The sequence below is a fragment of the Capricornis sumatraensis genome, chromosome 13 (genome assembly GCF_032405125.1).
Source record: "Capricornis sumatraensis isolate serow.1 chromosome 13, serow.2, whole genome shotgun sequence".
NCBI classification, from domain to species: Eukaryota; Metazoa; Chordata; class Mammalia; order Artiodactyla; family Bovidae; genus Capricornis; species Capricornis sumatraensis.
Window position 1 is genome coordinate 21636859 of NC_091081.1, and position 13399 is coordinate 21650257.

Here is a 13399-nt window from a genome sequence, read left to right on the forward strand (position 1 = left end):
TAGGACAAAACATAAAAGGAAAAAAAAGAGAAGATTTAGGGATGGATATCTGTCCTGGGGAGGGAGTTGTGAAGGAGGAGAAGTTTCCACAGTAGAAACCCTCTCAGAGGCAGGTCTGCGGGGAGTTTTGGAATCTCAGAGGGCAACATAACCGGGAGGAAAAAAACTAAAAACCACACTTTATGCGCCTAACCACCACTGCCAGTGGAGAAGTAGCCCAGGGGCTTGCTGAGGCTGGGTTGTATCATCAGACAGGGCCTGAATGCCCTGAGGACAATATGAAGGATCTAACTTGAGATAGCAACCAAAACTGTGGGATCTCCAGAGAGACAAAAAAAAAAAAAAAGAATTTTCCCAAGAGGGGCTCTAAGGCCTATGTCCTAGACAGCTGCGAATAGGCCCCTCCTCACCCCTACCCAGCTTGGAGGTAGAGAGGCAGCCAGAAGGCAAGGGCGGCCCCAGAGACCAACATTTCAGCATCTTCCACCAAACTGAGCAGGCACCCAGTTGCTAACCACGTCTTCCTGGGATCCTGGGTGGTTGACATCCACCAGGAGGATCGCAGCCTGAGATCAACTCCCCAGAGGAGACACACAGACCACCTGAAACGGTGCCATTGCAGTGCACCCGGGAAACCAAGCGCCTGGGACCAGGGAGGTGATTCAGACGCACACACGGCCCATCTGGGACAGTGCGCTCGCCAAGCACCTGGTCACCTGAGCTGCTTGGACCTGGGAAGGGCACAAATGCATGCCTAACTGGGTCTGTGCCCTTGTGGAGTACCCAAGAACCTGCGTGGTTTAGACCTGGGAAGTGCATGAAACGCAGGGTCCACTTGGGACAGTGACCTTGCAGAGTGCCCTGGAGCCTGAGCAGTGTAGACCCAGGAAGCACATGCTGCTTTGGGTTGTGGCAAGCTCAGTGTGGTCCATATGCTGCGACCACTCCCCCGACACCAGATATTTGTTTGCAGTGTCCCTGCCTCCCCACAACTGAACAAGTGAGCCTAAATAAGTAACCACCTTTGCCCCCTTGTGTTAGGGCAAAAATTAGACACTAAAGAGACTTGCAAACAAAGGAAGCCAAAATAAACAAAGAGGGAACCGCTCTGGAAGTGAGAGGTACAACAGATTAAAACCCTGTAGTTAACATTAACTGCATTGGAGGGGGCCTATAGACCATAATTTGACCTTGAGTAAAAGCTGGAACAAGGAACTATCTGAAACTGAACTGACCCACACTTCCTACAACAGCTCCAGAGAAATTCCAAGGTATATTTTTACTATTATCACTTTTTAATTTTTTTCAAGTTCTTTATTATGCCTTTAACTTTCACTTTGATAACCTACTATTACCTTGCAAAAAAAAAGACCCTATTTTTAAAGCAAATTTCATATATATATATTTCTTTTAAAATTTTTGTGATTGATTTTGTTTTGTAATTTTTATATTGTATTTTTGAGAGTCTAACCTTTATTCTAGATTTTTATTCTTTGCATTTTGGTATTTGTTAATCAATTTTGTACATCTAAGAATCTAATCTTCAATATCCATTTTCACTTAGGGATGTAATTACTGGCTTGACTGCCCTCTCTCCCTTTTCTCTCCCAGGTCACCTCAATCTCCTTACTCCCTCTCCTCTTCTCTACTTAACTCTGTGAATCTCTCTGGGTGTTCTGGGCTGTGGAGAACACTTAGGGAACTGATTACTGGCTAGACTGGTTTCTCTCATTTTGACTCCCCATCTTCTCCTCCTGGTCACCTCTATCTCCCTCCCTCTTCTCTTCTCTATGTAACTCTGTGAATCTCTCTGGGTGTTCTGGATTGTGGAGAGCACTTAGGGAACTGATTACTGGCTAGACTGGTTTCTCTCATTTTGACTCCCTGTCTTCTCCTCCTGGTCACCTCTATCTCCCTCCCTCTTCGCTTCTCTATGTAACTCTGTGAATCTCTCTGGGTGTTCTGGATTGTGGAGAGCACTTAGGGAATTGATTACTGGCTAGATTGCTCACTTCCTTTTTGACTCTCCCTCTTCTTTTCCTGGTCACCTCTCCCTCCTACTTCTTCTCTTCTCTATGTAACTCTGAATCTCTTTGGGTGTCCCTCGCTGAGGAGAATTGTTTCACCATTAATCTAGATGTTTTATCATCTGTGCTTTATGGATGGAGAAGTCTTGAGGCTACTGTAAGAGAAGGACTGAAAGCCAGAGGCAGGAGGCTTAACTCTAAAACTTAAGAACATTAGAGAACTCCTGATTCCAGGGAACAGTTACAGACAACAGCTCACCCAAAAGTCTCCATACCTACACTGAAACCAAGTTCCACCCAAGAGTCAACAAGTTCCAGGGCAAGACATACAATGATAATTCTCCAGCAAAGCAGGAACAAAGCCCTGAGCATTAAAAAACAGGCTGCCCAAAGCCATGCCAAACCCATAGACACCCCAAAACTCACTACTGGGCATTTCATTGCACTCCAGAGAGAACAGATTCAGCTCCACCCACCAGAACACAGATACAAGCTCCCCCAAGCAGGAAACCTTGACAAGCCACTAGTCCAACCCCACCCACAGGAAGCAGACTCCACAATAAAGAGGAACTATGAACTTCTAGCCTACAGAAAGGGCACCCCAAACACAGCAATCTAAACAAAATGAAAAGGCAGATAAATATTCAGCAGGTAAAGGAACATGATAAATACCCACCAAACTAAACAAAAGAGGAGGAGACAAGGAGTTTACCTGAAAAAGAATTCAGAATAAATGATATTAAAGATGATCCAAAATCTTGAAAACAAAATGGAGTTACAGATACACAGACTACAGACAAGGACTGAGAAGATGCAAGAAATGTTTAACAAGGACCTAGAAGAAATGAAGAGCCAATCAATAATGAATAACGTAATACTGAGGCCAAAAGCACCCTGGAGGGAACCAACAGTAGAATAACTAAGGCAGAAGAGAGAATAAGTGAGGTGAAAGACAGAATTGTGGAAAAATGAACAGAGAGGAAAAAAGCAAAAAAGAATTAAAAGAAATGAGGACAACCTTAGAGACCTCTGGGACAATGGTAAACGCACCAGCATTCAAATCACAGGTATCCCAGAAGACGAAGACAAAAAGAAAGGGCATGAGAAAATACTTCAGGAGATAATAGTTGAAAACTTCCCTAAAATAGAGAAGGAAATAGGCACCCAAGTCCAAGAAAGCCAGAGAGTCCCAAACAGGATAAACCCAAGGTGAAACATCCCAAGACACATATTAATTAAACTAAGGAAGATCAAACACAAACAATAACTATTAAAAGCAGCAAGGGAAAAGCAACTAGTAACCCACAAGGGGATCCCCATAAGGATAACAGCTGATCCTTCAACAGAAACTCTTCAGGCCAGAAGGGAATGGCAGGACATACTGAAAGTGATGGAAGTAATGAACCAGTGATGAAAGAGAAAAAGCCAGATTACTGTACCCAGCAAGGATCTCATTCAGAGATGAAGGAGAAATCAAAAGCTTTACAGGCAAGCAAAATCTGAGAGAATTCAGCACCACCAAACCAATTCTTCAACAAATGCTAAAGGATCTTCTCTAGACAGGAAACACAGAAAAGGTTATAAAATCAAACACAAAACAACAAAATGGCAACAGGATCATACTTATCAATAATTACCTTAAATGTAAATGGGTTGAATGCCCCAACCAAAAGACAAAGACTGGCTGAACGGATACAAAAACAAGACCACTATAAATGCTGTCTACAAGAAACCCACCTCAAACCAAGGGTCACATACAGACTAAAAGTGAAGGGCTGGGAAAAGATTCCATGCAAATGGAGACCAAAAGAAAGCAGGAGAAGCAATACTCATATCAGATAAAATAGACTTTGAAATAAAGACCATGAAAAGAGACAAAGAAGGACACTACATAATGATCAAAGGATCAATCCAAGAAGATATAACAATCATAAATATATATGCACCCAACATAGGAGCACCTCAACACAAGGCAAATGCTAACAAGTATGAAAGAGGAAATTAACAGTAACCCAATAATAGTGGGAGACTTTAATACCCTACTCACACCTATGGATAGATCAACCAAACAGAAAATTAGCAAGGAAGCACAAGTTTTACATGATACAATGGACCAGTTAGACCTAATTGATATCTATAGGACATTTCACCCTAAAACAATGAATTTCACCTTTTTCTCAAGTGCACACAGAACATTGTCCAGGATAGATCACATCCTGGGCCATAAATCTAGTCTTGGTAAATTCAAAAAAACTGAAATCATTTCAAGCATCTTTTCTGATCACAATGCAATAAGATTAGCTGTCAACTACAGGAAAAAAAAAAACTATTAAAAATACAAACATATGGAGGCTAAACAATATGCTTCTGAATAAACAATAGTCCACAGAAGAGATCAAAAAGGAAATCAAAATATCCATAGAAACGAATGAAAATGAAAACACGACAATCCCAAACCTCTGGGATTCAGTGAAAGCAGTGCTAAGGGGAAGGTTCACAGCAATACAAGCTACCTCAAGAAAAAAGAGAAAAATCAAATAACAACCTAACTTTTCACCTAAAGTAACTATAAAAAGAAGAAACGAAGGACCCCAAAGTTAGCAGAAGGAAAGAAATCACAAAAATCAGAGCAGAAATTTATGAAAAAGAAACAAAGGAGATATAACAAAAATCAACAAAACTAAAAGGAGGGTCTTTGAGTAGATGAATAAAATAGACAAACCATTAGCCAGACTCATCAAGAAAAAAAGGGAGAAGAATCCAATCAATAAAATTAGCAATGAAAATGGAGAAATAACAACAGACAACACAGAAATACAAAGGATCACAAGAGACTACTATCAGCAACTATATGGACAGCAATAAAATGGACAACTTGGAAGAAACAGGTGAATTCTTAGAAAAATATAACCTTCCAAAACTGAGCTAGGGAGAAATAGAAAATCTTAACAGACCCATCACAAGCATGGAAATCGAAAGTGTAATCAAATATCTGCCAACAAACAAAAGTCCAGGACCAGATGGCTTCACAGGTGAATTCAACCAAAAATTTAGAGAAGCGCGACCACCTATCCTACTCAAACTTCCAGAAAGTTGCAAAGGTAAACTCCCAAACTCATTCTATGAGGCCACCATCATCCTAATACCAAAACAAGACAAAGATGCCACACAAAAAAAGAAAACTACAGGCCAATATCACTTATGAACATAGATGCAAAACTCAAGAAAATTCTAGCAAGCAGAATCCAACAACATATTAAAAAGATCACAAATCATGACCAAGTGGGCTTTATCCTAGGGATGCAAGGATTCTTCAATATTTGCAAATCAATGTGATACACCACATTAACAAATTGAAAGAAAAGCCATATGATTATCTCAACAGATGCAGAGAAAGCCTCTGACAAAATCCAACAATCCATTTATGATAAAAACTCTCCAGAAAGCAGGCATAGAAGGAACATACCTGAAAATAATAAAAGCCATATAGGATAAATCCACAGCAAACATTATCCTCAATGGCAAATAATTGAAAGCATTTCCCCTAAAGTCAGGAATAAGACAAGGGTGCCCACTCTCACCATTACTATTCAATATAGCTTTGGAAGTTTTAGCCACAGCAATCAGAGAAGAAAAAGAAAAAAAGGAATCCAGATGGGAAAAGAAGTAAAAGTCTTCCTGTTTCCATATGACATTATCCTCTACACAGAAAACCCTAAAGACACAACAAGAAAATTACTAGAGCTGATCAATGAATATAGTAAAGCTACAGGATGTAAAATTAATACACAGCAATCCCTTGCATTCCTATACACTAACAATGAGAAAACAAAGAGAAATTAAGGAAAAAATCCCATTCACCATTGCCAACGAAAAGAATAAACTACTTAGGAAAACCTTGAATAGCCAAAGCAATCTTGAGAAAGAAGAATGGAACTGGAGGAATCAATCTGCCTGACTTCAGACTATACTACAAAGCTACAGTCATCAAGACAGTTTGGTACTGGCACAAAGACAGAAATATAGATCAATAGAACAAGACAGAACGCCCAGAGATAAATTCACAAACCTATGGACACCTTCAGAGAAGGAAATGGCACCCCACTCCAGTACTCTTGCCTGGAAAATCCCATGGATGGAGGAGCCTGGTAGGCTGCAGTCCATGGGGTCACTAAGAGTCAGACACGACTGAGCGACTTCCCTTTCACTTTTCACTTTTCACTTTTATGCACTGGAGAAGGAAATGGCAACCCACTCCAGTGTTCTTGCCTAGAGAATCCCAGGGACAGGGGAGCCTGGTGGGTTTCCGTCTATGGAGTTGCACAGAGTCGGACACAACTGAAGCGACTTAGTAGCAGCAGCAGCACGGACACCTTATCTTTGACAAAGGAAGCAAAAATACACAATAGAGAAAGACAATCTCTTTAACAAGTGGTGCTGGGAAAACTGGTCAACCACTTGTAAAAGAATGAAACTAGAACACTTTCTAAGACCACACACAAAAATAAACTCAAAATGGATTAAAGATCCAAATGTAAGATCAGAAACTTATAAAACTCCTAGCGGAAAACAGGCAAAACACTCTCTGACATAAATCATGGCAAGATCCTCTATGACCCACCCCCCAGAGTAATGGAAATAAAAGAAAAAATAAACAAATGGGACCAAATTAAATTTAAAACCTTTTGCACAACAAAGGAAACTATAAGCAAGCTGAAAGACAGCTTTCAGATGGGGAGAAAATAATAGCACACGAAGCAACTGACAAAGAATTAATCACAAAAATATACAAGCAGCTCATGCAGTTCAATACCAGAAGAATAAATGATCCAATCAAAAAACAGGCCAAATAACTAAACAGACATTTCTCCAAAGAAGACATACAGATGGCTAACAAACACATGAAAAGATGCTCAACATCACTCATTATCAGAGAAATGCAAATAAAAACCACAATGGAAAAAAAAAAAAAAAAACCACAATGAGCTCCCATCTGACACAGGTCAGAATGGCTGCTATCAAAAAGTCTACAAACAGTAAATGCTGGAGAGGGTATGGAGAAAAGGGAACCCTCTTAGACTGTTGGTGAAAATGTAAACTAGTACAGCCACTATGGAGAACAGTGTGAAGATTCCTTAAAAAACTGGAAGTAGAACTGCCACACGACCCAGCAATCCCACTGCTTGGCATACACACTGAGGAAATCAGAACTGAAAGAGACACGTGTACCCCAATGTTCACTGCAGCTCTGTTTATAATAGCCAGGACGTGGGAGCAACCTAGATATCCATCGGCAGATGAATGGATAAGAAAGTTGTGGTGCATATACACAATGGAATATTACTCAGCTATTAAAAAGAACACATTTGAGTCAGTTCTAATGAGGTGGATGAAACTGGAGCCTATTATACACAGTGAAGTAAGCCAGAAAGAAAAACATCAATACAGTATATTAATGCATATATATGGAATTTAGAAAGATGGTAACAATGACCCTATACATGAGACAGCAAAAGAGACACAAATATAAAGAACAGACTTTTGGCCTCTGTGGGAGAAGGCAAGGGTGGGATGATTTGAGAGAAAAGCACTGAAACATGTATATTACCATATGTGAAATAGATGACCAGTTCAAGTTCAATACCTGAAACAGGGAAATGAAAGCTGGTGCACTGGGACGACCCAGAGGGATGGGATAGGGAGGGAGGTGGGAGAGGGGTTCGGGTCGGGGGGATACATGTACACCTATGGCTGATTCATGTCAATGTATGGCAAAAATCACCACAATACTGTAAAGTAATTAGCCTCCATTAAAATAAATAAATCAATTAAAAAAAAGAATAAGACAACTGTTGGTGAGAAACTGGAACTCTCACACATTGCTGGTAGAAATACAATGGTGCAGCTACTATGGAAAAATTCTGGTGATAAAAGGTAAAGACAGCATTAGCACATTACCCAGCAATTCCACTGGTAGGTATATACCTAAAAAGAATTGAAAACACTGGTGTTCAAACAAAAACCTGCACACAAATGTTCACAGGAGTACTACATATATACAGTAACCAAAAGGTGGAAATAACCCAAATGACCATCACGTGATGAATGTACCACAAAATGTGGTATATCCATATAATGGAATATTATTTAATTGTAAGAAGAATGAAGTACTGATACATTCTACAATATGAATGAACCCTGAAAACCATATGCTAAGTGAAAGAAGCAGACACAAAAGGTCACACACTGTATGATTTCATTTATGTAAAATATCCAGAATAGGTAAATCCACAGAGACAGAAAACAGATTAGAGGTATCCAAGTACTTGGAAAAAAGGGTATTGGGGCTTCTGTTTGGGATGACAGAAAGTTCTAGAACTAGATAGTTGTTCTGGTTGAGAAACACTGTGAACATACTGAGTGGCAGTAAATTGTACATTTTTAAATGGTAAATTTTTTATTGCATATATTCTGTCACACAAAAAATATGCTCTAAAAGTTTTGCTATAAAGAGTATTTGAAACCTTCTAAAACCATAATTCATTTAGAAATAAGTTAGTTATACTGACTTACTACATCAGGAAATGACAAAGTATTATTTATTTTTAGTATTATTTAGTAGTATTTATTTTCAGTAAATACTTTTGGCTTCACAGGCCTTCCTCTGTTGCAGCCACTGAACTCTGCTGATACAGCATGAAAGCAACCACAGACAGTAAGTAAGCAAATTGATGTGATCCAGTAAAATTTAATTTTCAAAAACAGAGGACAGGCCAAATTTGGCATGAAGACTGTACTTGGCCAAGCTGTGATGCATATTATCCTCCTTGTATTAATGGGAGTATTATGAGAAATTACAAATCTTTTCTTGTCCAAATTTGCTGTATTATAAATTAAAGTTGCATTAAATTAAAACAACAAAGCTATATCAGTATATTGGGATCTTCCCTCGTAGCTCAGTCAGTAAAGAATCTGCCTGAAAGGCAAGAGAGCTGGGTTCGATTCTTGGGTTGAGAAGATCCACTGGAGAAGGAAATGGCAAACCACTCCAGTATTCTTGCCTGGAGAATCCCATGGACAGAGGAGCCTGGCAGACTACTATCCATAGGGTTGCAAGAGTCAGACACGACTTGGTGACTGAATCACCATATCAGTATATAAAGTCCATAATAGTAAAAGCTTTACATTTACTGAGAATCAAAAGGCAAACTGATAAAACTGTATTATATTGATAAAAATTTTATACATACTTAACACATTAGCTAACTGTTTATTTAACTTCAATGTGAACTACAGATTATCCATAATCTTCTTAAAGTTAATACCATTTTTCCTTTTGACCAACCATGGTGAGAACATCTTGACATACCTTCCTTCTTGTCACCTTTCTCAATTTTTTAATGAAACTTTGAAAATTTCTAAACCTACTCTTTTTCTGAAATTTATTATGTTTATAACCATGATTCAATAGCTGGGTACTGTTTGTTTCTCATTAGACCTTTGTTTTTTAGTTTGGTTTCTTTTGTCATAATTAAAAGATCGCTAAGAGTTGGGCACGACTGAGTGACTTCACTTTCACTTTTCACTCTCATGCATTGGAGAAGGAAATGGCAACCCACTCCAGTATTCTTGCCTGGAGAATCCCAGGGACAGAGGAGCCTAGTGGGCTGCCGTCTATGGGGTCGCACAGAGTTGGACATGACTAAAGCGACTTAGCAGCAGCAGAACATTTAGAGTAATTAGAACTAAGAAATGCTTACTTACCATTTCATAAACCATTACCAACTTTAAATATTAACAAATAATAAATGACCCAAACACAGAGAGCAAAGAATATGGCCTAGAGACAAAGTAAAAAGAGAAACCAAGTGCTCACAGTTAATCTACAAACCATAAAATCAGGCCAAAAAAACCCTAAGTTGAAAATTTAAGAGATACTTTTAGTAGTATGAACATCAAAATAATTCTGATATTGAACCCTAAATCAGTATTTTCCTTTATAATTGGACTAACTGCTCAGATATTATTTTGAATAAGCCCAAAGTAAATGAAATCACAAGTGGTTCAGTGGCCTGAACATAGTTAAGTACTCAGTGTGAGTTGAGTGAAATGATGCTGAGAAATCCATTTTGTCCATGGAAAGTTACACATTCTAAAACAATAAAATATATTTTGCAAAACTGTATCTAAAAACATATTCTTTCTTTTTGTATCTAAAAACAAAACAAAATTGTATTTAAAAACATATTCTAATTTCTAAGCTTGGAAAGAATGGCGAATGGCACAGAAATGGTAAGAGTAAAATTTTCCCTTTCAAAATATCTCCTCAATTACTTTTTCCTTTTTCACTATTTGCCAATGGTATTCAGCCTCAATAAAAATTCTCTCAGTAAATGATAACCAACTTGGATAAATAAACCTATCTTTCAAATAATTTTATGTCATTTCTGTAAAGAACCCTATATTATGGGGAGCTTCTTTTCTTAAAAAAAGTATTAGAAAAAGGAACCACTAGCTGAGTCATTTTAAGTAAAATTCTAATTCTGAAAAAATTTCTCTTTTCTCTGAACATTTCAAAATCAAATATGAAAATCTGACAAGTTCAACATATCATCTGTTCATCCACTCAATATTATCTGCTTTAGTAACTTTAAAATTTTTAGTGTATTAAAAACTACTACTTATCCTTGTTCTCTAGAATAATTGTTTCAGCACAGTAGGCATCAAGTAAGCAATGAATGCTGTGAAGTGTGGCTTAAGGGAACATAAAAGACAGATATGATACAACCAGAAATTTTCTTTGTTAGTTTTATATAATTTCAAGCTATTTCAGGCTTGGCCAAACATAAGCAAACTTTAAAAGTATCACTGAAGAAGTAAATGTGTATGTAGAAATATAGTGTACAAAATAGTTTGCTTTTCCAAAAGTTAATAGTATTTAATTGTGATAAACTTAAAGTACTTACTCTAAAAGAGGTGGAAGTATTTCACAATTCAAAACAAAATCTCTGCATTCTGCATTGTCACCAGCAATATTACCAAGTGCCCAAACAGCCTTCAAAAAATAATAAAAAATATTCTTTTACAACAATATCTTAAATAAGATTCTCTCTTAAGAATGAAATGTTATTGTAAAAGGAAAAAACTGGTTAAGTTTTCAAGATGTTAAAAAAAACATGCTAGTAGACAAGAAAGGAAAACTTCAAAAGTATCTTTAATAATATTCTTAGTCAAATTAAAATACAGGGCATTTAAAAATTTTTTCTTACATGCTAGTGAAATGTTTATTCTCTATAAGAAGGAGATAGTTTGTCTACTTCGAATCTACATGGAGAGACAAAATATAGTTGACCTTTGAACAATTTGGCAGTGAGGGGCATCAACCCCTGCACAGTAGAAAATCGACGTATAACTTCAAAGTTGGCCCTCCTTACCCAAGATCGCTTGCAGACTCAACCAACTTCAGATTGTGTAGTACTGCAGTACGTATTTATTGCAAACAACAACAAAAAAAACTGTGTGTAAGTGAACCAACGCATTCAAACCTGTTTTGTTCAAGGGTCAACTGTATATCTATTTAGGTAATTTTACAATTACCTATGCTAGAGGTTTGCTACTATGCCAAAGAATCCACTCACTGGGAAGGAACTGACTTGTAAAAGAAAAAAGGAAGGAGAGATAAAGCATAGTAAACTAAGGTAAAGCTAATGTGAGCACTGTCTTGAATCAATGCTTAAAAATAAGCTTAGAGATAGTCCAGGTTAAATAAATGACAGTAAAAGATCAAATTATTCATGTATTAAATTTCAATTAGATAAGAAACTACACAAATGCAAATGATCATTATATTTTCATTTCAAGTTTCTCATATAAGTACAAAAGTAGATATAAGTTAATTTTTCAACTGGGAAAATTATATTTTAACATTTAAAATTTACACTAATATTTTTAACATCTACTCTAGACCTAAGTTTATTTTTCAGATTTTTAAGAAAAAGTTTTTAAAATGATGACATTTTGCACCCTAGGAAGTATTTTGTTTGTGGCATATCAATTTTTATAACATTTTGGAAGTCAACTTTGAAACAGTAATAGCACTTTAAAAGCTTTTCTTTGAGTATAATCATTTTTCCCTAATGAAATAATCAAGGCATATATTAATGTCAAGACATATTACTATCAAGATTGATATATAATGATGCTCACCACAATATTAACACCAATAAGTTAGAAATAATTGTACAACTACTGAGGAATAGATAAATTATGGTAGCTACCTGAATGGATAATGAGTAATCAGTAAAATTTTCTTCAAGAATAATTAATGCCATAAGAAAAAGCTCTCAATACTATTGTTAAGTGGGAAAAATTATAAAAATATATATATAAATAAACAAATGGAATGGTAGTGAGATCTACGGATCAATTTGCATGAACATGAATCAAAACAAAAATAACAAAACATTTGACTTTCTCTAGATGGTAAAAATCTTATGTGATTAAATTTTCCCTGTTACAACAACTATGATAATTTATATATAGTCTAATCTAAAATGGTTTATTAAAAATACATGACATATTAAAAAGAAACAATAAAATAATCTAAAGAACGAGGAGTCAGACTGGTTTAAAAGTCAGCCAGGTTTAAAACCTGGCTCAGTCCTTCGCTGTGACTTTGGGTAAATTGCTATCTTTTCTGGGTCTCAGTATGCTCTTCTATAAATGGGAATAGTAATTCTCAATAGCTGAAATCTATGTACAAAGGAGCCAGGACTATACCTAAAACAGTTCATTCTTCCTTCCAATTTGACACTAAACAGAAATTATTATATTCTAACAGGCAACTTGGTAAAAATGAATTTCAAATCATAATCACAAATGATACTTTCAACAGAAAATTAAAATCTAGTAGATAAAACAGTTCAAGTTAGAAACTTACCTGTTCTTGAACATCTTCATGCTCTGAATTAAGAAGTTTGATAAAAATTGGAACAGCCCCAGTTTCAATCACTACTTTGGTATGCAGAAAAGTTCCAGATGCTATATTAGTTAATGCCCACGCAGCTTCAAACTAAGGAAAAATAAAAGCAAAATAAATGAAAGCCCCAAAGAAATGTCAGAAAGAGGAAGAAAGGGAGAAGAGAGGGAGTCAAGACTTAGCTGAATAAGTCTGAGAGAAAGATTCACTTACGATAAATAAGATTCAATGTGAAATCAGATTTGATAGGTAAAAATATTTTTTTAAAAAAGGACTCTTTAATCTGGAAAAATAAGAAATGAGAAGAATATGACAAAAATGTATAAAACCATGAACAATAAATGAACACATCTGAATTTATATTTCATAAGACCCCTGATGTTTACTATTAGGG

The 13399-nt window shown here is 36.7% G+C and overlaps 1 protein-coding gene across 1 annotated transcript in view; it reads right to left on the minus strand.

Annotated features, from left to right (window-relative positions):
* KPNA5 (karyopherin subunit alpha 5) overlaps positions 1-13399 on the minus strand; it is a 42803-nt gene that overhangs the window by 19533 nt on the left and 9871 nt on the right. The window contains exons 5-6 of the mRNA XM_068985229.1: positions 12967-13098; positions 10994-11082 (exon numbers count right to left, since the gene is read on the minus strand). Of these exons, the coding sequence (XP_068841330.1) occupies positions 10994-11082; positions 12967-13098 (221 nt within the window). The remainder of the gene's footprint in view (positions 1-10993; positions 11083-12966; positions 13099-13399) is intronic.